Source organism: Idiotropiscis lumnitzeri, chromosome 14, assembly GCF_059441095.1.
Source record: "Idiotropiscis lumnitzeri isolate Australia: NSW breed Sydney's pygmy pipehorse chromosome 14, RoL_Ilum_1.0, whole genome shotgun sequence".
NCBI lineage: Eukaryota > Metazoa > Chordata > Actinopteri > Syngnathiformes > Syngnathidae > Idiotropiscis > Idiotropiscis lumnitzeri.
In genome coordinates, this window is record NC_142404.1 from 14322316 (window position 1) to 14348527 (window position 26212).

At 39.4% G+C, this 26212-nt stretch overlaps 1 protein-coding gene across 3 annotated transcripts in view; it reads left to right on the forward strand.

Annotated features, from left to right (window-relative positions):
- Positions 1-26212, forward strand: part of erbb4b (erb-b2 receptor tyrosine kinase 4b) — a 237843-nt gene that overhangs the window by 205303 nt on the left and 6328 nt on the right. For all 3 annotated transcript variants that reach the window (XM_088315296.1, XM_088315294.1, XM_088315295.1), the window contains exons 17-25: positions 393-525; positions 2899-3021; positions 4818-4916; positions 7825-8010; positions 21419-21574; positions 21758-21833; positions 22338-22484; positions 23906-24003; positions 25747-25917. In XM_088315296.1, the coding sequence (XP_088171422.1) occupies positions 393-525; positions 2899-3021; positions 4818-4916; positions 7825-8010; positions 21419-21574; positions 21758-21833; positions 22338-22484; positions 23906-24003; positions 25747-25917 (1189 nt within the window). The remainder of the gene's footprint in view (positions 1-392; positions 526-2898; positions 3022-4817; positions 4917-7824; positions 8011-21418; positions 21575-21757; positions 21834-22337; positions 22485-23905; positions 24004-25746; positions 25918-26212) is intronic.

Consider the following 26212-nt stretch of genomic DNA (forward strand, 5'->3'; position numbering starts at 1 on the left):
TTAAAAAAAAAAAAAAGTCAAGTTTGGCGGGCCGGATTAAACCGTTTAACGGGCCGGCTGTGGCCCCCGGGCCGTAGTTTGCCCACGCCTGACGTACGCAATGTATCTGATGGCAGATGAGCACTAATGTGAATTCTGTAAATGGTCATCGTAGCTGCAGGACTGCACGGAACTCACCAATGAATCAATATACTGTCAAAGAAAACACAACCAAAATTAAAAAAAAAAAATGCTCAAAAAGTCATGTGAAAGAAACAGTAAACATAAGACAAAATACACAGTAGGGTCAGTCACGTCACAGATTTCTTATCTCCCAGCGGCAATGCTTCATTCATTCTAATGACTTGTGTCATGTTTCCTCCTTCTCTCCCCCTCCACATTATTGTCCCCAGAACCCCTTTGATCGCAGCAGGGGTGATCGGCAGCCTCTTCATGGTGGTTATCATTGTGCTGAGTGTGGCGGTGTCTGTGCGCCGGAACAACATCAAGAAGAAGCGGGCCCTTCGTCGCTTCCTGGAGACAGAGGTGAATAAGGTCCTTATTGGAAAATGGATTCAGAGAGTTCACATTGTGTTCATAAAAGTTACAAGGATGGACTGGAGTCGATTTTGTGGCTTTCTGCAAAATGATTATTAGGTTATTCTTGGTAGAATTAACAGTATTTAAGACAAGGGAAAAAAAACACGCGGAGATAATCACTGAGCTAAAGTTTTAAGGGCTTGCCTACATCTTGTGCAAGGACACAACCAATGATGATTTTAAATATTTTTTCCAGGAAACTCATATTGGATGCTCATAATTTAAATATGATCAATATATAGATTGTGAATATATACAGTATCAATAGCTCATATTTTCCTAATTATTATAAGTCTAATGTCCTCATAAGTCACGTGTATAGGAATTAGTTTACACGCCTGATTCGATGCGATTGCAATATTTTATCTTGTGAATTTTTAAGAAAATGAGTTCCACGTTTAGGTTTCGACATTTGGAAATGGAAGGGAGAAAAAACTTTCTCACAAAGTGCAGCAAAGTGCAGTACTGTGTATTATTCAAGACACTCATTTGCCCACGTGAAAAAGTAGATCTGGTAATTTGCGCTCTTGACAGTGGCTGGTCCACGTGCAACTGACATGCTAAGTGGCAGCACTGTCGAACATTACCTTTGCATTTGCTATTACGACCTCCTATTACGGTTGTCACAAAGATACTCCCAGGTCATTTCACTCAGTTGAGTGACTCCCGGCGTACAGAAAAACAGTGGCAGGTACTTCATCCGTGGATTATCCTCGAGAGGAGGAGATTGATGGCAGAGTGGATAATGGCAGACATAGTCAAAGGGAAGCAGGTGGTTGAAGTAGAGCACGCGGGGAGTTGAGTACAGCTGAACTTGCAGAAAGTTGGGGAGAAAGGTAGGCAGGAATGTAATGAGCCAGTGGCTGAGAACACATGTGGGAGAAACTGGGAAGAGTCCGTGTAACCTCTTCAGTGCCACACTCGTGGAAGCAACAAAGAGTGAAAGTCAAAATTAGGACTGCTGTTGTGTGTGAAGTTTTAAAGAATAATAAAATTAATTCAATACTATCAATAATACTGCGTGTGTGTGTGTGTTTGTTTTTCTGATGCTTCCTACTGCTTAGTTATTTGCAGATTGGTACTAGTGTGAAGCCTACTGGTTGCAACCTTTGCTTTATTTGCAGTTGAAGCCTGTTGCTAAAAACGTGTCTAACATTTCAGCACGGCTATTTTGAGTGAGGATGTAGACAGTTCCAGCTGTGCTGCACTGCTGCAACCATGCTGGACAGCTCCTTGGAGTGGATGAGAGCCTGTTTTGTACGGATGTGAGTGTTTGTTTTGCACAGATGGGCATTTTTGTCCTGGGGACGGAACGGAACTATCTGGACGGACGCCAAAACATTTGGATTCAGAGAGGAGAATGAGATCCTGTAATGTTGTTGCATGTACTGGCGCTTTAACAGAGTTCACCTGAGGGCAAACGAGAGAGAGAGAGATTGACACAGAGCGAGACGAGGTGGGTGAAAAGACAGAAGTGTGAAGAAGCAATTGAGAGCCAAAATAAGCATCTTCAAATGTGTTTCATTTGAGCAAAGGGATGAAGTGCAATAAATACAGCCTTCTCTCCAGGGCGACCCCGGTCCGAGTAAGTATAGAAGTGTTTTAAAATGCCGCAGGATGGACGGTGGAGCAGGAAAGTGATTTTACGAATAACAAGACAGGGACAATGACGAAAGGGTGCCGAGATTGCGGACAAAATAGAGTAAAGTCCCCATCTCTGTTTGCTTGTGTGCATGCGTGTGTGTGTGTGTGCATATCTGTGTGGGCCTCCCTCCAGATGCTGATTTATTATTCACTTTCAATGACGAATTGCTATTGTTTTTAATCAAACTGTAACAACTCCGAGCCAGAGGGAAACAGGGCTGCCCACCCATGTCTGTCTGATTTACACTCTGTGATTATCTCCGCTTTCCCCTCCCCACTCTTGGATCTTTGATTCTATATTTTCCTAATCCTCCTTATATTGCTTCCGTTTTTTTTTTTTTTGTGCTTTTGCTTCTCCTCACAAGTCAGCTGCCAGCTTCCTCATCGCTGCCTTCCCATTGTTTCATCCTGTGTTTTTTCTTCCCTTTTCTCATTTCCTCCCTCATCTATTTATTGCTCCTCTGTACTTGAGGATTGATGATACAATAGTTTGAACTTGAAGTTTTAAGATTTTTTTTCTTTTTCAAATGATCATTTTTAACCATTTCTGTTTCATGGACTTTTGCCACCTGTCATTGTGAATCCTTCCTGTTGGGTGAAGGACAACACCAAACATACCAGACACTGCCGTAATTTGTACAATAATGACTGAGTGTTATTTTCTTTTTTCTTCAGCTGGTGGAACCTTTGACACCCAGTGGGACTGCACCCAACCAAGCTCAGCTTCGAATCTTGAAAGAGACAGAACTCAAAAGAGTCAAGATCCTCGGTTCCGGGGCCTTTGGGACAGTATACAAGGTAAGCTAAAGTCAATTCAACGCCATAGTAGTCAGCTGTAAATTGAAGGTATCATCATTCATGACAAGAAATGAGTGGTGGCGACCATTGAGAAGAATAGGTAATTGTTCCCAGGTGGTCATAATTTAATCGGCGTTAAGTCAAAATGGACACACTGCACATGAAATTCATGGCCTTAGAATCACTTTTTAATCTTCTTTTTTTTCATCCATCTGTATTTTGGAATGATTTCTCAATCATTCGATGCCCTCAGCGGAACATTGTTTTTTCAAATTGTTTTCGCTGGGCATTTCTTCTTTTGGCCCTATTCCGAATTTAACAGCATTTTATTATTTCCCTTTGGCCCATTTAATAATGAAGCCAAATTAAGCATGTTTTTGAATATTTATGAACAAGCCGATATGAAGTCCATATTATTGTGGGTGTTGATGTTAAAAACAAACAGTAGCACCCCATTTAGGACAATTAGCGATGTGAACTGTTATGAGCTTGCTGAAAAGTGAAGGTTTTTGAATTGCAGTTTATTTTGATTAAATTCAACCTCATTGAGCAATAATTAGCCCGGCGCATGTTTCTGGAGCGAGTGTATAAAACTAAATGTATCACCCCTGAAATTAAAGCTGTGATCAGAGAGGTGGTTTCACTTTAGTGGAGATGTTAAGCCTGCTGTCATGGGGGGGCGAGGGGGGGGGGCGTATATAGCGGCGGCGCAACGCATTTGAAGCTTGTCGAAAAGTTGAGAGGTACTTGAATTCTCCCTCCTCTTTTAAATGCTTTGACCGTTTTGGCAGCTGCTAAATCACTTTAATCGCAGTCGAAATTGGATCCTTCAAAATGATAAAATAGTTTTGCCCGTTTTTCGAAGGACAAAATAACTTTTAATCGTTCTGCATGCACTACATCATCATCGTAGCCACTACCCCAATGGGATTTTGGATGACAGGTTGAAAGAAAGGAGATAAAATAGGTGACAAGGGTGGAGGAGTGATCAATTTACTAATTGAGATCGAGAGCATAGCGCATATTTAAAAAGAAAATGGAAAAGGTTGTCGGTGAATAAAGCTTTTGCGGACGGGGCGGAGGGGTGTTTTTGAAATATTTCCACCGCAGTGACGGCTGCTGGATGTTTTCCCTTTGAGGGTCTAAAGTGCAGCTTGACCATTGCATGTATGAATAGATTTTAGAAAATGAAATAAAAAGCTGGCTTAACTGGGGCAACATGACCAACAACCAGGAGCAGATGGATGGAGTGTTTTTGGTAACCACAGCTCATCGGAGAAAGAAATTACCTCATTCACTGCCAATGACGGCTATGGATGTCAAAAATCTTTTTTTTTTAACTTGGATGGCAGTGAATGAGTTAAAAAGTGAACAAAAGCATTACAACAATATATATGTCTTTGAAAAAACACAGTATTTAGAAAATAAAACATTAGAAAGATTTATTCATTTAATTTTTTTCAAGTTCAGCGGGCCATTTAATAACGTTTAATGGGCCACATGCGGCCCCCGGACCGTAGTTTGCACACACCTGCTCGAATTAATATTTTGACCAAGAGAATAAAATTGCAGAATTTCCCGCGGCACGCTAATTGTGAAACTCACATATTCTTCTTTTATTTTTACCTGCTGTAGATGTTAACTCCCAAACGTTTCATCTATATGCTTGTTCATATCTGAAAAATGTGTGGTGTGTAGTGCGCCTTACATACACTGATTGAAAATGTACACATGCATCAGCTGCCCTTTTTTCTGGTTGTTAATGTTCTTTCTCGTTTGTTTCTATTTCTCTCTAGGGAATTTGGATTCCTGAGGGGGAAACTGTTAAGATACCTGTAGCCATCAAAATCCTCAATGAAGCCACGGGGCCCAAAGCAAACGTGGAGTTCATGGACGTGAGTAAATTCAATTTGATTGCAGTTTTATTTATTACACATTTCTTAAACTAAATTGATGAATTGCGTCATACAGTTTAAAGGTCACTTTAATGGAGGAAAAAGTTTTGAAAGGATTTATCTCGCATTCGAACGGGGGTGTGTAGACTTTTCATATCCACTGTGCATTCAGATTCCATTTTTCAATCATTCATAGTTCATCTTGTTTCAAAAAGAAAAGTGAAAAAGATCAAGCTTATTACTCGGTGATGATGCAATGAAGATGAAATGACTCTCATTAGCACACATATTCATCCTGACACGCACACGCACACGCACACACGCACACACACAAACCGAAAGCGACCCAATTGCACTTGTTTTTTTTTTTTGTTTTTTTTCGACACTTACTTTGGCGTTCTAAGAGGAAGTGTTAGTTGTGAGCATTTCTGTTTTCATCAGGATGCCTTTGATGAATACCCTGTGTTTGTTATCATTTATGCTCAGCGTGCTTTGAGAGCTCGTCTTGGCAACCAAAAGGGAGAGACTAAATACTTTTTATGAGGACATAGGATAGTCGAATGCTTACGATACACAGTATACGTTTTTGGACTAAAGAGGCTGCTTTTATATTACATTAAGTCGTGTATTTTGAACTTGGTTTACTTTTCTTTTTAAGTAGGCTTGCTTACGTGGACTTTATTCAGAAATATTCCATTATTTATGTAACATGCTAACAATAGATGGATATTTAGGGAATTAACATATAAAAATATACATTTAAGTTACCTTCAAGTAGAGTTGGAAATTACTAACAAACAAAATTAATTCTTTGACTCTTTTCTCCCTCAACAAAATTAAAATCAACGTTGCATTTGTACACAGCACTGCACTTATGCCATCACTGGTTAGGATTTAGGTTATCTGAATAGAGTGAAACCAAAAAATTCTCCTCTTCAATCTCTGCATCTTCTTATTATCCAAGCCTTGTGATACTCGCAACGTATTAATCCTCTTCTGTGATATCACTCCTATTGGTGTTCACTGGTGCTTTACAAGATGTGCCATATATCTGCCTGCCTGATACGCACCAAAACACATTAACGCGATGCGTACTGCATGTGTGTTACGGTACGATCGGTCTTGTGATGAATTAGCCCCTAACCCCTGTGGACACAATACTGTACACTGAGACTGGTCTGATAATATTTCGCATAGTTTAGCACTATGTTCCTTCTTAGTACATGTCATTTAAAGACATAAAAAAGAGCTTGTACAATGTCTAAAGCAATCAAGGTGAACTAAGCCCAGGTAAAATAAATTTACTTTTTGGCGTCTATATCCGTCAATGGCAGTGAATGAGTTAATATATTTTTTTTTTTTAATAGTTTTTTTTTTTTTTTTTTTTTTTTTTTTTTTTTAAAGCACCCACAGGGTTTTTCTCCCAAGAACGCCACACGCTTGCACACCATATCTATTATATGGCCGTGTGAATATGTGCATAGAAGTCAAGCGTGGCTTGTGTCTGTTTCGAATAAAGTATGAAATTTTATTTTGGTAAAACAACTCCCAATTATAACCTAGAAACATTCCAAATAGAAATGATGTGCCCCTAGAGGCGGACGGGATTACTGCATGCATTACAACCCGAATCGCTATTAATTTTTTACAACTACATTTATAATATGGATGTGTGGATGTGTATTGTAACGCTCAGAGTTGAACCTGACTATCGAGGGGCAAAGCGTATTGTAATGTAGTAGTAATAACGTAGTATTGTGGGCAAATTCATTAATTGTGTATTTTTTTACCCCCTCAAAAAAAATGCCAAGAATGCCGCAATACAAGCATCCACTTTGATAAAATAAAATTCTACACATCTTGACTTGAGTGGAACCTTGCTGCTTGCTGCTTCAAGAGAAACGTGATCCTTAAACAGAATAAGAAGTCCTGTGATCTTTGCCAGTTAACTCCGCACTTGTAAACATTGTGAACGTTCGCCGAGTGTTCCTTGAGTCTTTGAACTTGTGCTTCTACTTCTTTTTTCGTGCAATTATAAAATGACCAATATTTACAAAAACTGGCTGTTACGTGGGCATACTATTTATTGCATTATTCTTTTGACAAAAAAAAAAGTCCAACTCCTTCCTCCTCCAACTTCCTCTGGCTGCTCTTGAAAACCATGGCCATAGCAGTACAGAACGTTAAAAATACAAAATAATAAAAGAAGAAGTAGTAAATATACAATGAGGTGTCCCTTTATTAATAAAACAGAGAGGTAGTAAGAAGAATTTCCCATAATGTACAATCTCTTCCATGATTGTATTTCTCGACAGAAAATAACACTCTCACCCAGAAATGGGTGAAGTTGACAATAAATGTAAAGTTTATTGTTACTTTAAAATAATATGATTGGGGTAAAACTAAAAAGTAATCCTCTAAATAATTACTTGAGTTCGATTAACTGGTGAGTAACTTCTGATTTGTTGTTCCTTAAATTTTACCATAAATGTCAAATAAAATAACAGTAACCGAATAAAATAGGAATCTGCTGAACAATAGCTCTTGATATAAAACAAGAAATAAAATCTTTAAATATCTGAAATTAAGGGAAATTTAGCCCCAAGAAATGGTTTTATATTACTGTTAAACGACGACATAACCTCACCAAGACTACGATACTGTAGATCTAAAAAATCTCCACACCCCTGTGCACATCTTGTGATGTTAAAAACTAGAAAAAGAAAAGAAACTATGATCGTTTAGTCATATTTTCTACCGGTAGTGTGACCTATGATCCATACACCTCAAATGAATTAAAGAGAAAAAAAAAAAATGAAAATGTGTTTGAAGTGTGCACACCCTCATAAGCGCATCCCGCCATGTTTCCTTTGCGCCACCTACCAGAGGATGCAAATGTGTGTTTCAGGAAGCCCTGATTATGGCCAGCATGGAGCACCCTCACCTGGTGCGTCTGCTCGGTGTCAGCCTGAGTCCTACCATCCAGCTGGTTACGCAACTGATGCCTCACGGCTGCCTTCTCGACTACGTCTACGAGCATAAGGACAACATCGGCTCGCAGCTGTTGCTCAACTGGTGTGTCCAGATTGCGAAGGTAAATTTGCATTTTTTTTTTAGTGGAATGCGTTATGTTTAACTTGGTTGGCTCCGTTTGGTGAGTTGTTGCATAATCTGTGGCTTGGCACTAAATTTTGTGTATCAATGATTATTGTGGTTCCAAACATTTCTTTTCTGTTGTGGTTTTTGTTGATTATTCTGTTCATTGATTATATGCACATTGTCATAATTCTGATGTTCCGTCAAGAGGGCACTGGCCCTAGAACAGGGGTGGGCAAACTTTTTGATTGGCGGGCCACAATGGGGTCTAAAATTTGACAGAGGGGCCGGACCTGGAGCAGATGGATTTGCATTTAATTTGAAATGAAAGTGAACAAAAGCATTACAGCAATATTTATTCTTTGAAAAAACACAGTTATTAGCAAATAAAATATTAACAAGGTTTATTCCTTTAATTTTAGTTCGGCGGGCCAGATTTAAACGTTTAACGGGCCGCATGTGGCCCTCGGGCCGTAGTTTGCCCACGCCTGCCCTAGGAGAACAGGATTAAGGATCCCTCTTTTAGAGTTGAAATAGATGGCTTCTGATTTTGTTCTGAATTAAAATAGAAAGATAAATTAAAAAAAAATACTTAAAAAAAAATAATAATACATATTAATATTGTAAAAAAAATAACCTTTTTTTGCAGTCCCAAATTATTTTCCGTTTCCATGGTGGTTAAATCATATCCAGTCAGTAAGTACTATGCTGACTTTCCACAGGGAAATATTAACCCATCAAACCACTTACAGTACTTACCATCACACTGCGCTACATTACAACCCCCCCCCTCTCTATCGTCCCCCCAGCCCCCACCTCATGCTGTGCAACACAATTATTACACAGATCACTCTTTGGCAAAGTGAATGAATGCAGCTATACATGAATAAATACAATGTTTGCCTGCTGTGAACAGTTGTTAACATGGATATATTTATTACACATGAAAGGTGGATGATTATGTGTAGTTTATTTTTTCGTCCCATGTGCGTAAGAATGGGAAGTCGCTGAGTTGTGTCCTTTTTTCGATCCATCCCAGATACGCAGTCTGCGGCCCTAAAATGTGGGCGGTCCCTCTCAAATGTGTCCTCACACGCCTCCATTCGAAAGTCTCTGGGGAAAAAAAAAAAAAACGTGTTATCATGTTGAAGCCAACCTCTACTATTAGTGAATTGTCTCTTTGGTATTTGCACGTTAACGTCCCAAGTCTGGACAGACGAATGTTCGTTTTTGAATCCACATTCCCAAACGAAATGAAAGCAAGACGTATTATAAAATTGTCTTTGTGGTGGACTCAAGCATGACTTCTGTTTGGGTCGCTCAATGTTATGTAAGCTGGTCTCTTCCAAGTGACAGAACTTTGCTGCCAGAGGAAACTCCCAGCGCTCCCTCCCTCTGTCACCAACGCCATATCTTCATAATGATCACCACCTCAAGAGATATACTAATGAGCAGATTTATCAGCGCTGTGATGTATGCATGCTTTATTTTATTCCGTTTTATCTCGCGCCGTCTCCTTTCTACAGTGTGCTTTTAAAGCCTTGTCACCCTCTGCGTGTTCTGTTTGCTCGGTGTGAATGGGTTTTGGCATTAATTCATGACCTGGATTTATTTGTTTATTTATTTGTAAGATTCCATTATGTTTTTATGATACTTGGTGTGACACACGTCTTTTTCGTTTAGAGTATATAACATGGGAAGGCTTCTACACACGAGCAATTCAGCCATATGCAAGTGTTTTACAGCATATGTGAAATTTTTAAATAATACCGGGAGCGCATTTATTAAAAATAAAATGTGTTAATGGTTTAAAATTTGGCTATTAACTCATTCACACCCATTGACGGCAAAATACGTCCAAAATACGTTTTTTTTTTTTTTTTAACTCGGCTGGTAGTGAATGAGTTAATGATGCCCATGAAAAGACCTTAGCCTTATTAGGCAAAAGCTTGTTGATGGCAGCTTTGGCTGCATGCTGTTTCTTCATTTCTTTAAAGAGATCTCATTCGCTGTGTGTTTTGGAGTACTAAGTGAACTACACTGTGTGAATGAGTTTGTATCTTTTATTGCTAGAAGCAACTCTTAATAAGGCACAAAGCTTCACGCACTACTGTGATAAGCCCATAGCCATCCAACTGCCACTTAGGGCGAGGCGGTTCGTAATTGATTTTAAAGATTTTTAATTAGCGGCCTCCTAAGTTCAAAGCGCTTCCATGCTTACATCCACTGTTTGCATGAACTGCATGGCTCTGAAGAGAGGTGGTAGTTTTTAAAATCACACAACCCATTTTAGGGACTTTTTCCAACACCTTTGGTGATTATTTTTCAAAACGGCGATAAGCGACTTTAATTCCTGCTAATAAACAAATAAATCTTTTGTTGCTTTGTTGGCATGGAAGTCCGTATACAGCAACTTGTTGTATTTTTTTTTATCTATTTATTTTTTAATTTTATTTTTATTATTGGAAAGCCCGTTACATATTCAATTGTAACATATTTCGTATTGCTTTTATTTTTATTGCTGTATTTGAAATGAAGAAAACATTTTTTTTAACTTGATTCAGATAGTATGCTCGCTTCAAGACGCCCTGTCAAATACGCACACGCATGCACACACACACACACACGCGCGTAGAAGCAGATCACAGGTCTGAAGTATTTGATATTATCAACAAGTGTCTTCCTAAATCCTCTGCTCTTGTTCCAGCTCTCACGAATGCCGGCACCCCATTTGTATTCCCAAAGTATTTTTTTCTGAAGCTTTTTTTTTCCTCGTGGTGGTCTTTCATTGCTGCATAAATAAGACTTGATTCGGAATTTTGGACGAGGATGTCTTTCTTCTCCTGGGAAAATGTTTGCTTGAAAGATCTATTTGATTTGAAAGAGAGAGCTCGTCAGGTTGAATTGAAATGTCTCTCGCTTTTTTTTTTTTTTTAAACTGGCTGGTTGTCTGTTTTGTTATACCAAAGCATGGTAAAGCACCTACATACATTTCTATAAAACAGCTTTATCTCTGACGCCATGCGACATACATAGCACTATTTGCCCCGCTCAGTGAAAACACACTCGATTAAGGTTTATCCTTCCTCTGCACAAGTTAAACAAAATTGTACTGCCTGCTAGCGACATGCTCTATGATTGACGGGTGATGGCAGTTGTAGAGTTACAAACACTCTGGTGGATCAATCTGTATAGTCCGCCGCGACTCTCCAGTAAATTCTCTTAATTGAGTCCTGCTCCCTGTGAGCCCAGCTCTTAGGATTCCCCTCAACGGTAAATAAAAAAAGAAAAGTACCGAAAGAAGCACAGATTAGTCCTGCTTTGGCGACAGTATGTTATTGCCATGGCAGCAACTGCATCTCAAGCCTCCCGTCTGTCACTGTCTTTTTCCAACACACACACCCACACACACACGCACCCCCACACACATATATAAAACTTAAAGACAATTAATACAGATTCACTCCTGGTGTGCATGTCTCATAAAGGACGATTCGACACCTATTTTTTTTTGTTTGTTTTTTGGGGGAGATTTTCATTGTCATTTGCCGTATTTACCATTTAGCACTTATTTAATAATTTCAGAGAATGCAAAGAATGGATCCTGTGGCCACCTTTTATGCCTATTAGTCGTGATTGGAAAATAAATTAATGAAAAACATAACCTTCACACTTATTTCATATGGTAATATTGCCGCGCTCAACGCAATTAATTATTAAAATGAAATGTCTCCTGGAAAATTTATTTTGATTTGCCTCTTACCAGGCTCTTCACGCTTGTGTCCGTGGACACTTTTCGTGTCTGAAAACCTCAAATGCTATCTAATCTTTTCAAAGCTTGCAGCTCTTTTCAAAATCCCCTGTGATGCTTTGTTGAATTGTCCGAGCTCAAGGTTGTATCGCTTAGCAAATGACACCAAAACTATTGAGGAACGTCCTGCTCAGTTTCCCTAATTGGCTGGTCACTTTGGCATTGTTCATTTATTTAAAAAAAAAAAAAAAAAGATCTCATGCACTCCCACTCCTCCATCCAGGCACGTACTCCGCGACACATCCCAAGGCTCAGAGGAGGAAGCTGTAGAATATTTATTCTCTCTTCTTGACCTTAGCTTCTTTCAAGTTTACCGCAAACACCTGCAATATGGCAACTGGAGACTCAGATGGGCACATTCCTGAACTTCATGTTTTAAAGGAGACGTCAACCCAATGTTCTATTCGCCTTCACTAGTCGAAACATGGCATTCTGATTAATATTACGTTTGTGGGATATGAGTTAAACAGCATGATTTCGTTTTTAGCCGTCTAAGTTGGGCGGCCATGTTTGATGGTCTGGAATACATTGCAGAGATCAAAAGGGCACTTTACTTGAAATATAAATTGGATTTTAGGTTATAGATAATAATGGAAAATGAAGCCTATGTTGCAGTGACTGCATAGGATGTGCATCTTTTCTCGAAACAGACGCGTTTTAGGCTGTTCAGATGGTTGCGTTACTCGGAAAGACAGTCTGCGTTTGTTTTGACACTTTTCCCAATTTGCATAGGCCGTATGTTGTGTATTCTTTTTTCCCAGCACAATTCCATTCCCATGGCTGGTATTTTTAGAAAAGCATACTGTATATACTTAATGTGATGTATTTCATTCAAAGAGAGAGAGAGAGAGAGAGAAAGAGAGAGAGACAGAGAGAGAGAGAGAGAGAGAGAGAGAGCGAGAGGCAGAGAGAGCGAGAGGCAGAGAGAGAGAGAGAGCGAGAGAGCGAGAGGCAGAGAGAGAGAGAGAGCGAGAGGCAGAGAGAGAGAGCGAGAGGCAGAGAGAGAGAGAGAGCATTCCCCGTCTCCGGAAGAAATTAGAACAGCTGTAAATAGCTTCTGTCTCGAAGAGTCGCCAACCTTCGTCATAACCTGAGCTTGTGACAGACACCCAATGTGCAACCAATGTGATTAAGAATGTCACATTACTTTGCTTGTTGGCAGAACATCTCTTCTCTCCAGACTCGTCATATGTTTGCGTGTATCAAGACAAGTGGCTTGGGATTAACATATACATGCATGCATGTTATGACGGTGTTTCATAAGCACAGCGCAAGGACAAACATAAAAGGTACATCGGATAGATAAAATACTGACCTGATACACTAAACAATGGATGGTTGTGTGAATTATCTCAGGGGAACAATAAAAGTCAAACAATGAGGCCAAAATCAGAATCCAGATATGTATTTGTGGTCTGTTTGGGAAAAAAAAAAAAAAAATGAACACACTACTAAATACTACTATTACTACTTAATAACATGCTAATAGTTTGTAAAGTTTTGAAATGCATAATCGCTACATTGATGAAAATTTGTAAATATATCATTTTGCCATTAAAAGCACATTGTTACTGTTGCTTTTCATTTTATAGAGAGAGGACTTTTTTTTTGGTCCAAAATAGTTTATTTGATTGAAACCAATCTATTTTCTACTGCTCATTACTACAATTGGAGTAAGGTAGAAATATATTTGTGATCAAACAAAAAAGTCTCATCTTTGATTTGGTAGTTCCCATAGTCATAAAACACAATAATCTGTGAGCATTGAAAGATCAGTCAGACTGCCCTAAATTACATTCTCTCGCTCTCTCTCTCTCTCTCTCTCTCTCTCTCTCTCTCTCTCTCTCTCTCTCTCTTTCTCTCTCTCTCTCTCTTTCTTTCTCTCTCTCTCTCTCTCTCTCTCTCTTTCTTTCTCTCTCTCTCTCTCTCTCTCTCTCTCTCTCTCTCTCTCTCTTTCTCTCTCTCCTTCTCTCTCTCTCTCTCTCAATCTTTTAAATGGTGGACATTGAAAGAGTTAATTAGAGGTTCATTGCCTATTTTTTGGTAAATAATAACCATTCAATGTACTCAGTGAGATGATGAACATGATTTTATCAAATAAATAAAAAATACATCGTGCTTGCACTGCTGTTCTAACCCAAGCCATTCTCTCGTAGACCCTCTCTTGAGGGGTCCAAAGAAACCTAGACTTCACCTCAAAGCTTTTTTCCCCCCTCCCCAACATACATAGGTGCGATTTACAAAACACAAGTGTATATTAAATCCGAAAATCCTATTAGGGTCTTTAAGAAACTCTTTATACATGATCGAAGCTTAACATGCAGAAAAAAATATAGAACAAGTAACGGGTAAAAATAAGAATAGTAGTGCGTAGATTGTTGCCAAGTGCATTAACATATCCATCTGGTGTCTGATGCTTCTGTCTCCTCGAACATTCTAAAAGTCGCTCCTGCCCCCATTACTGGGCTGGAATGGCCTTTCCAGGACAAGGTCATGTTGTTGGCTCATGCTTTGAATGTGCCACCTGATCCCAAACGTGCCTGCGGGGGCCTGGCACTCCAGTCGTCTGGCAGCAGCCACGCAGTACTAGTAACATGACGCGAATCATGTCTGGATCACAACCGCACACGCAACCGCACACGCAGCCAAAATATTTTTGTCCTTTTTTTGGTCTTGTGATTATTTTTTTTTCTTTCTTTTGATGGTGTGATTGATTTTTTTTTTTCACAACATGACATCATTTAAATAAATACAATATTAGGGCTGGGTATTGATTTGCAGTTACCAAATTGATTCCATTCGTTACACAAGAGCCTGATTTGATTCGATTTTTGATTCATGATTCACTTTGATTGATTTTCGATTCAATCAATGATTTCACGCAGTACCAATTTTATTTTCGGATGAAAAGCTGCAATTAGTGCAAACTCCGTGCTGTAACTAGGTGTATAAGTTAAAATATTAATATTCACAAGAATTGAAGTCAATGTAGTTACATTAATCATGTACGTTTTCTTTAACACTGACCCTGAAAGCAATAAATACATCTGAATTCATGCTTGTTGGCGCTGACTTCACTGCTTCCGCCATTTTGCTTTGATACGCTACTTTCGAGTAGTGACGAGATCCCATGACGTGTGAATTTACGGGGGGGAAAACGTTATTAAAAGTATAGATATGTGGTTGTATGAAACTATATCAGGCGATGAATAAGTAAATCAATATATCGAATTTTTTCAAACCCAGCTCTATGCAATATATGGATTTTTCATTTTCAATAGTTCATGAAATATTATAATCTAAACAGTACTGAAAAATGAATGAAAGAAGAGAGTCAAGAAACTCTCTTTATTTGCCATATTCAAAGTGGACGTCCCGTACACAAAATGTTTGTTAGAATTGCACAAGCGCTTTGAGGGGCAGAATGCGATGCGCTCCAAATACACCGTGATTGGAGCATTCGAATTGTGACTTTAATGGCTTTGACAGCGTGGGAAAATCCTCAGCAGTGGGTCAATCAAGCTGAAATGAGACAGGAATTCCCAGCAGGAAGAAAGGGGGAGCTTCCTCATTGAACTTTCAGCAAACCTTCATCAAACAGAGGATTGCCTTTACTTTGGCCCACTTCGTCATGTTGCAAGCAACATCCCTGCAGAGATGCATTTAGGCAGAATGGGTAGCTTAATGATGCCCGATTACATTTGAGAGAGTGTTCGTTTTTCATTTTGTGTAAAACAAATACGGGCGTGTGGTTTGCATTAAATGCAGTTCTTTGCATTTTTTATTTATTTATTTATTTATTTATTTATCATTACTATTATTATTATATTTATTATTATTATTATTATTATTATTATTTATTTATTTATCATTACTATTATTATTATATTTATTTATTATTATTATTATTATTATTATTATTTATGTATTTATTTATTATTAATTATTTATGTATTTATTTATTTATTTTTAAAAAATTATCTGTACCTTGGAAAGCTGAGTCTTTTCAGCTGCCTGACTTCACACTCCCTGGGCTGTGTCCACATCTCACCTGAAATGTTTGCTTTCTTGCTCCATACCTACATACAACAGTGCCATCTAGTGGAGTCTGCAATACAACAACAGGTTCATGAAGCATCTTGAAGCTTCATTTCCCTGTCACTAGTAGTAGTCATAGCACTAGGATATAGCAACTATACTGTAGTTGTAAATATTATGAATTGGTGATGCGCACATAGCGGGAGGAACAGCGTTATCGGCTGTGTGCTGTAGGCTTGCTGGTGTCTGCCGCATTTGGCATTCATCAGAGAGAATAAATGCATATACACAAAGTCTCCCCCCTCGCACTCTCTTGCTTACCTAGTCTGCAGCTTCATATTTAAGCTGTCCCCCGACGTCATTATTCAAATCCATTCTGACATGCTAGTTCAAATTGAAAGAAAATGCATCGTGCTTTCATCAGTATTGTGTAATCCTTTCTGTTTCTCCTCCACGTTGGTCTGATTTGTCACACCTCATTCCTTAAACAATGATTCACCCTCTCCCGTGCCCACTGGGATCTTTTTATATCCATAGCATTCATGAAGCATGTGCTGCAGCAGGCAAACGTTGCACTGATGCCACAAAGCTCTAATGCTCACTCGTCATCTGATCACACAAAAATAGTCACCAAACATCCGGTGCCTTCGAGAAATACTCATCATTAAGCGAAGTGGTTTAAATATAGTTGAAAGTGATTTTATGGATGTTGTGGTTTATCAACAAATCAGGTTACAGAATAACATTTTTGAAGAAAAACTACCTCCGTTAATGCAGTAAAAATTGGGCGTGGATGGATCACTTGTGCTATTTCTTGCCTGTGTAAAGATGTTTATCGCTATTTATTGCAATTGCGGGTATCTTTCTTAATTTTCTATAACTGAGCCCTCACTATGGCTACAAAGTTTGTGAACACTACTAGCAACACATTTATTAGGAAACCCATGTGTCTGTGTTGTATTGTATTAATATTTAATCAAATTTGTTGGCTTTTTTTTTTTTAATCTAAATACACTACACATACTTAAACAAAGAGAGAAAAAAAAAACAAAAGCTCTTCTGCGAGCTTAAAGGAGTCACTCAGGAAGCTAACAACAGCTAGCTAAGATGTCTCAAGCCAAATCCTGGCAATCCACTGCCAATCTGTGTTCCAAATTTGATTGTCTTAGCGAGTCTTCGTGGACTAAATAAATGGATCCAGCTAGCCGGAAAATGGCTGCCACATCACAAAATGAAACACTGTTTTGCCACATATGAAATTTAGGAGTGTGGCAGACATTTCTTTAGCTCGCTGTATTTAAGTCTAGTTGCATTGTGGGATGCGTTGGCCATTTTCCAGCACGCTCTATGGCCTAGCAAAAACGGGACGGCTTGCGAAGAGGTCATAGATTTGTGAACTCACCTTATTTCCTCAAAGTAAAGTGTGTTCACTTTTTAAATTGGACAGTACTTAATTCTTAAATCTTACTTATGGATGGACTTTCTTTATAATTATCTGCTAAAAGTATCTGTGTTGAAGCAGAGACGCAATCCAGATACTGTTAGCATTGAGGAAGAAGCATGTGGCTCTTTTTTTTTTTTTGTCCAACCAATCATGTCCTTCCTTGTACATTTCTCTGCAGCCTTGGGTTGTCCCCGTTCTTTTTTTATTTCTTTTTTTTATTATTTTTTTTTGAGTCCCTTCTCGACTGCTTTTACGTGGGCTGATTTGAAATCCTTACCTCCTGGTAAGGATTTGTGCATTTTTGCTAAAAAGAAAAAAAAATTCAAAAACAAAACCAATTCAGCGAAGAGATTTGAAAGAAAGAAAAACATCTTTGGTATTGCGACAAAACCTCTTTTGCTTTTAAAGGATTAAACATACAGAGGGTGATTTATTATTTTTGATTTAAACTTGCCAACCATGAAATTAGATATTTTGTATCTGCACAATTAAATTCGATCCACTCCAAAAGCGGCATCTAAAATTGTGCCTTTTAATGAAGATGTTTCAAGTCAATTGAATTGTTTGTACAGTCTATAACTCTTGCCAGACTAAACACCCACGCATCCATTTTCTAAACTTCTCCAGTTCATTAGTTCACGAGCTACCCCAGCTGACTTTGGGCAAGAAGCGCGATACGCACCCGACTGGTCGCCGGTCAGTTGTATCTTTACTAAGAATGTGTTTTACTGCCATCACTTTCATCTGACTGTATTGAACTGTTCGGACCTATGTTGATTGTATTTCCAGGTCCAAAAAGTCAATACTTCCTTTTATCCTTTCATCTCATCTTTCATTCTCCTTTTGCTGTGATAATTACTGTATTTTTACGGCCAAAAGACGCGCTGTATCAATGGGCGCAGCACCAGTAGAGGGTGCTATTTCTGTATTTAATACTTAGACTGGGCGCGCCGCACTACGAGGCGCATGTTAGCATGCTAGCTCGCCCATGCTAGCTCGCAGGGATGTCACTGGTCACCACACTCCTTAGGGTCATGGTTTCAAATCAAAACCATGAATATCTCTGCACAGCATACAAAAAAAACAGTACTGAGGCATTCTGGGAGCTTATCAGCCTCAGCCAATCAGATGGCTGGTTAGAGAGATATGAGTGGTGTGCTTTGGGCAGTGTGTTTTTTATTTTTTATTTTTTTATCTCTCATATCTTGAGTTTAAACTCCAGCCCCTCAGTAGAAGAGCTGTACGACAAAAGATGCCTGATTTGATGCTGTCAAAGAGGATTGTGTTTAACTTTATTGTTGTAATTATTCAGATTATTTAACAAATCAGTCTCTTTTGCTGCTGAGGATGAAAAGCCATTAGATTGTGTTACCATAAAGCGTTATTCCCAGTAAGTGTCCTTCTCCGCCCCCCCCCACCAGTAAATGCTCACAGAGAGTGTTCAATCTCATTAGGAGTGTTTCCACATGAATCTCGTGCCGTCGAGATGAATCGCTTGATTATACATTTTGGTGCGCGCGCTGCTCGAGTGTCTTGACAGCTTCCTCTGTGTATTTATTTTCTTGTCAGAATTAACTGCATTGGGAAGTGCCAGGTGGTGAAGAATGGGCGCTACCTCGCCACTCTCTCCTGCTATTGATTTGATCTGGAGCCCTTCACTTCATTCGCCGTCACATCCGTCTTCCCGAAACACATTGGAGGAAAATATCGTTGAGCCCGGTTTTGTTCTTTGTGACTCGGTGCAATGAGCATAAATAACTGGTGACTGGAGGTCATGATTTTTCTAGCTGCGCTTTTTTGCTTTACTTTCAAAAGGGTGGATGAGCAACAGAGTATCATACTCGTTTTCTCCTATTTCTTTCTTTCGTTCCTTCGTTCTTGTTAAAGGTTTAAAGTAATGAGTGATGCAATAAATAAAACAATGAGCCATCTGAAATGGAGACATACCTCACGCGATGGTCTTTCTGCAACAAAGCATCACATGAATTGAATTTAAACACCCAAGCAAAATTTTCGCTCGTTATGGTCGAAAATAAAAAAAAAAAACACACACACGATCAAGAGCGGAAGTTTATTTGTGTTTGAGATATTTTCACCGCTTTCAATTTGGCTAAAATTGTCTTAAAATGACAGACGTAGTGTAGACGGACCATTAGTATTGATTGGTGACCATGCAAGGTTTCTGCCGGTCAGCAACAATATAGTAAAATACAGACAATATCGTAGATTCAAATTTTCAGGAAGAGAGAAACAACTTTCTAGACGACAACCATTTTTTATAAACCCAGCATTGTCATATGCGGACCCTTTTGTAAAATGTGATTGTAATTCCCTTGCATTCAAAGTCATTACATTTGTCCTCCCTGCTGCCTTTTCTTGTCTGATCTCCAGAGATTTAAAGGCAGTGTTCATCTATCATGGCTCAAGCCCATGGATTTTTTTTTTTTTTTTATCTCCCGCTTACATGAAACAAAATGTACGGAGGATCTTGGCTCCTCGTCCCACATGCATGTTTCCTGTAATCGGAGCCGTTAGGCTGTCAGATATTGTCAACATCTGGTCATGGGATGGCTAAAAATGCAACAGAATTTTAAAAGCATGATACCAAATGCATGTCTGCAAGACACTCCCTGTTCTGAAAACTTCCTTCGCTCAATCCGATTATGCAGGGAAGTGAAATGTCACAAGATGTCATGCTACCTTGTCTCACGCTATTACATTGTCTCAGAAATGATTGAGACTACTCGGTGTCATCCTGACACCAAGAATTGAGATAGCCTGGCTTGTAGCCTCCCCGGAAAGCATTTTGGGTAATATATAATATATGCATAATATGCTATATAACTTTTTTTTTTGTAAGTAATCATTTTTTAAATAATAAATAATAAAATTGTCGGTACGGACTCAGGTAGCAAGATTATGGTACGAGCTTTTTGGCATTTCTGCCGTGTCGAAATGTGGTTGTCTGTGTGATCTTGTCAGTGAGCTCCAACGACAAACTGGCACAGAAAGTGGATCAGCGACATCATGTTTGTTGCTTCTCGATAGAAATACTACTTTCGGCAACGCAGCAGCAAAGATCAAGCGCGACATGTCGGCTTATTGATCGCTTGGTTTCTGCGCGTGGTGATTGGATTGAGTCACCGACGGCATTGCGGTGACATTTTCAGCAGTCTCCAGAGGATTTGTCCACAGACAGTGGTGAAACGCAGACTTTTCTGAAGCAAGTTGTCAGATGCAATCGTGTTTTTTGGGGAGGTGATGTCTTTGCTCTATATATTTCCATGAATTGAAATTCAAAGTAAAATAATCCTCGCTGGTCACTGAAGAGAAGTTTGATGTCATCACGATAGTTCTTGGTGATCCGTTGTGTGATTATAAAAAGTCCTCAATGCAATGTAGTTTTATACGGCAGATATCGTTGCTGTTCCTGCTGCACTTTGTCTTTCTCATGAATTTCTGTGATTGTATCTGCAAGGTGTGTACCAAAGGCCACACATTTTCCGCACTTTTCAGTTTGATTTTGTTCATGATCGTCTGGCGATGCAAAGTTTAAAACCATTTTTATGTTTGCGTCCTGACTTTCTAAACAAAATCATATCTGGTGCCACTTTTACAACCAAACATAAACCAAGGCAACTTCATCGAAGATAGCCTTCAATAGGCAGGTTATTATTATTATTTTTTTTTAATTACATTTTGTAACAGAGACAATGTGAGCCTGAATGTTTTTTTTCTTAAATGTTGTGGGTGAAATGGGTTTTCTTTCTCCTATGGCTCCTGTTTTAATTAAAAAGCCGATTCTGTTTTGACACATATGGAGGCCGTTATTGCAGTTTAAATATATAACGGGCTTTTCCACAGTTGGGTTGTTGATTGATGAGAATTTGCATGAAAATAACAGTGTGCTAGTAATGATAATTACAGCAATAATTATGAAAAAAGCTAATGGGGTTCTCGACGGTTGTATCGCATTAGAGTGAAGACAAGACGGCGATTCGGTCTTGCGTGCGATTATTTGTGCAGGTCACTGCCAGTACGTATTGATGACTGGGGGGGTTGCATGGAAATGAGTCCAATTGAAAATAAACGCACTACTCGCGTGTGTTGCAGGGGATGATGTATCTGGAGGAGCGGAGGCTGGTCCACAGGGATCTGGCAGCTCGTAACGTCCTGGTGAAATCTCCCAACCATATCAAGATCACCGACTTTGGCTTAGCACGCTTGCTTGATGTTAATGAGAAGGAATATAATGCCGATGGAGGAAAGGTAATTCATGGAAAACGCCTACATTGACACGTAAACAAATAGATGTATCCTTGTCGAGTAAGTATTCTTGTAACTCTTAATTTGGCGTCATCAAACCTTTTTTATGGGTTGCCAGTCAAGTTCATTGAAACGTGACAATCCCTGGTGTGTGAGTGTTTTGTGTGTCACCGTTCTCCCTGACAGATGCCCATTAAATGGATGGCGCTGGAGTGCATTCATTACAGGAAGTTTACTCATCAGAGTGATGTTTGGAGTTATGGTGAGATTGTTCTTACATATAGTAATCGCGATCAATATTCCATAAGGGTTAATTGATGACTTTGGTTCATTCAGATATTTCAAAATTCAAATTTCTTTTTTTTTTTTTTTTTTTTTTTACAAATAATACGTGGATGATTTGCATTTATTTCTGTTCAGTACTTGAAATGAGGTTTTTTTAATTCATGGAACCGGTTAGATTCAAAAGTGAGGTCAAGCTCCTGGTAGTGTCACTTTTCCCTCATAATTATGCTGATTTCATAAATTTTTTTTGAACATTTAAGTCTATCTTAAGATCCGTTGTAAATTTGAATCAATTAGTCCTTCTCATTCATTTCAGTCGTTTCTTAATCCTTTTTTTTTTCCGTTGAACTAGTTTCTCACGTCGCTGCCTTTCAAATGGCGCACAATTTGTTCTTTCCTGTTGATTTTCCTTTTTTTGTTTTTAATGTCCCATATTTTTGTATTTATTTTTTTTACCTCAACAATAATATTCTAATTGTAGGGGTAACAATTTGGGAACTGATGACCTTTGGAGGGAAGCCATACGATGGAATTTCAACCCGAGATATTCCAGACTTGCTGGAGAAAGGGGAGCGTCTCCCGCAGCCACCCATCTGCACCATTGACGTCTACATGGTCTTGGTCAAATGTAGGTCATCATTTCGGACCTTTACGATTTCATTAAATTAATGTTAGTGGTGCAAATCTTGAATATTGAAACACGATGCATTACCCTATTCGAAGTGATGACGCAAAATGTGCTGAACCGAAAAAGTGAAAACGGTCAAAATATTATATTAGAGTGAGTTTGGAGGATTTTTGGGGGTACGAAATATAGCCGAAATAATCTGAACTGACATCCTCAAACTTCAGGATTTTGTGAGAGAAAACCACAAAAAAAGTTTGTAAGGCATGCAACTTCCTCCACTCGAACTGTCCGTCACCTCACCACCTCCGTGTTGGCTTCATTGATGGTTCTCCCCTGCCCTGGCATCGTCCTGGCAGCAAACCTCTGAATTCATGCCAGTGTCACTTGAGCCTGCAGGCACCGGTGCTGCCACTCACCTTGCTTTTTAGTGACACCTTGAACCAGCAGCCACCTGGCAAGCCGGCACGCACTCGCAGCAGGTTGAGGTCACCGTCACCTATCTGTAGCATCACGATACATGCAACTCCTAAGAACAAGACATTATAAATGCAATTCTGTATACGCTCAGCCCACAAATAGGAAAGGAAAGACGATCACTTTTCCCCCCCCCAAAAAAAAAAAGCTGACTTTTTTTTTTTTTGGTATATGACACATGTTCCCCGTGGAATCTCTAATCTTCTATTCCACTGCATTTTCCGTCTCATTCAGTAAATAAAATGATGTGGTTGTGGTCCTCTCCCGCGTTTCCTTTTATGCCGTAAATCATACGTGTCAAACTCCAATCCTGGCGAGCCGCTTTCCTGCATGCTTTCCATCTTTCTGGGCTGCAACACACCTGATTTAAATCATCAGCTCATCAGCAAGCTCTGAAGAAGCCTGATGAATATCCTGCTCATTTGAATCAGGTGGGTTGCAGCCGGGAGAGATGGAAAGCGTGGTGGAAAGCGGCCCTCCAGGACGGGAGTTTGAGAAATATGTGTCGAAGCGACCAAGCGACATTGCCCGCAAAGCAAAAATTTCACATTCTTTGAACCTTGTTAATTACTTCAACATCAAGGTTGCTCTTTTTCATACAAACAATCAGGGTCCATGTGTGTGTGTGTTTGTGTGTATACATAGGAGGGGGTTCATGCATTTAAAGAGGATGAAAGGCGCACCTTGATTGGTCATGACTGAAATCGGCCGTGACCAATCCCACCGCGGCGCATCCCTCCGTCTCACTGTTCCGCCAGCCTGCTCTTGTCTGTGATATCAACAACATTCGGTCTCGTCGTGTAGGATTTATAACGGTTCTGAAAATAGAGCGTTAAATTAGAGTGCTGACGTCAATATGAACGTACATTTATTTTATTTTATTTTTTTCAGTAATGCTTTACTTCATTGATGTGTTTTTGAAATTCCACATCCTGTAATTCTCCCAGGCTGGATGATCGATGCAGACAGTCGACCCAAGTTCCGAGAGCTGGCAGCAGAGTTCACGAGGATGGCCCGTGATCCGCAGCGATACCTCGTTATTCAAGTAGGTCGTTCAAGGCTGGTGGAATGCGCCGCTTTAGTCACAATATTTAACTCCCTCCACTTTTACCAACTCGGACCATATTTTAAAAATCAAGTCAGTTTTCCCACTTAAATGTTACAATAACCACTGACCGTTTAAGCACAAGTGAAAATGCAAGTAGCACAGCCGCAGGGATCTTATAGGAACGTCTGCAGACAACGCCGACGTGACCCTGACTTCATCCGTCGAAGTGCACCATAATTTCATCTGGGAACGGAAGAGGCCCTTTGTGTGATATATGATTCTAGATATGCACAGAGAAAAGTGAGAGAAGTTGCTTTTTCCAGAGGTGTACTGCCAAGCCAGGTCTCAACAGATCTCCCCTTTAGTTCAGATTATCATTCGGAGCAAAAGGCCGCCTGATACATGTATTATAGGAGCGTATATAGAAAAAGACTTCATCATTACAAATGGAGACATGATATTCCACCCATATAAAATTTAGAAAGGTTGAAGTAATCCCCATGCACCCGACATAAATATGTATGAATATAATCGAAAGTAAACTTGATACTGAAGATGTCCACTGGCCAACTCTGCCTTTAAACTCTATTACGCAACTCAAACATCGATATGGATTTCAAAAATGGATTCTCTCAAGAAGGTTTTATCGTTGACCTCTGCTGAAAACTGTCAGAAACTTCCCTTAACATAACTATTATATATAAATGTAAAAATATTGCTGATGCATTTTCACAAAGTTTTTGCACTCTCACCGACTGTTGCTTGGAACTTTTCAGAGCATGACGCTGCCGCAACCATGCTTCACTGTAGGGGTGGTGTTCTTTTAAAGATGAGCAACGTTGTGCTAAGACATTTTTCCTCATTCAAATGTGTTTTTGCAAAATGTTGGATGTTTTTCTTTGGAAGATAAGGCCACCCGACCCCACAGCCGAGACATATGAAGAAGAAGGGAGATTGTTGTCACATGTGCTACATAGACAGTTCTTGCCAGAAATTCCCACAGCTGGCTCAAAATTGCTGTTGGCCTCAGTTTCTTCTTTTCTTTTCATCAATTTTGGAAGGGCGTCCAGTCCTTGGGAATGTCACTGTCATGCCATACTTGCCCCACTTGATGATAACTGTCTCCTTGGTATATTATTGCGGACCTTTCTCCTGGCGGATAACTTTGAACAATGACGTGGCTTTTGCTGTAAAATGGATTTTAGAATAGCTCAACTGACAATCGGGGTTAATCAGACTCACATTTCATATGTTTAAACGTGACTGCTTAATTCTGAATACAGACACATTCCCAGTGATGAGAGGGTGTGCACACTTGTGCAACCACACAATCTCAATTTATGGTCACCTCATTTGTCATGTTTTTTTTTCACTTTAGTTGTATAGGTTATATGTGATATTAGTGGTTTAAAAGATGAAAAAATAATTTATCTTGGTGTTATCACAATAACTCTGAATTCGAATAGGGGTGTGTAGACTTTTGACATCAATTTCATATATTAAATAAAAATAATAAAAATTACAATAATGTGGTAAAACTGAGTCCTGCTCATTGGCCTACAGTAAAACTGCTATCGTTTTAAAATAATGACATGATAGGATTTCTTTGCCAAACTGCTTTCTTATGTCAACTTAATCACTGTTTGACTTCGTTAATTCAGCGAGGCCGTGACTCTTTATCGGAGACGCATTTGAACTCTCCTGACGTTTCAACAGACTTATCGTATCAATTCCTCTTAGGGGGATGACCGTATGAAGCTGCCTAGTCCGAACGATAGCAAATTTTTCCAAAATCTCCTGGATGAAGAGGAGCTGGAAGACCTGATGGATGCTGAGGAGTACGTGGTGCCCCACTCGCTCAATATCCCACCTCTGACGTACACTTCTCAAACACTCGTAGACCCCAGCAAGGTATTGTCTTTCCGGAAAATCAAGTGTTCGTACAAATATTTATGTCGAGAGTATTGGGGTGAAATTGAAAAGGTGAAAATGAGAACTTGAGCGGGCGTAATGTCGTCAGGATAGTAACAGATTAGAGCAGTTTCATCTAATAGCTGCAGGCAGACCTTAAATAGCAATCCGTCCATGAGAGAGAAGGAAATCATCTTTCTCGCTTTTACCTGCGTGCTTCGTATCGCGCACTCTCAACACCGACTGCTTCATGTCTAATTTTATGGGGATGATTTAGATTTGCTTCTGTCCATGA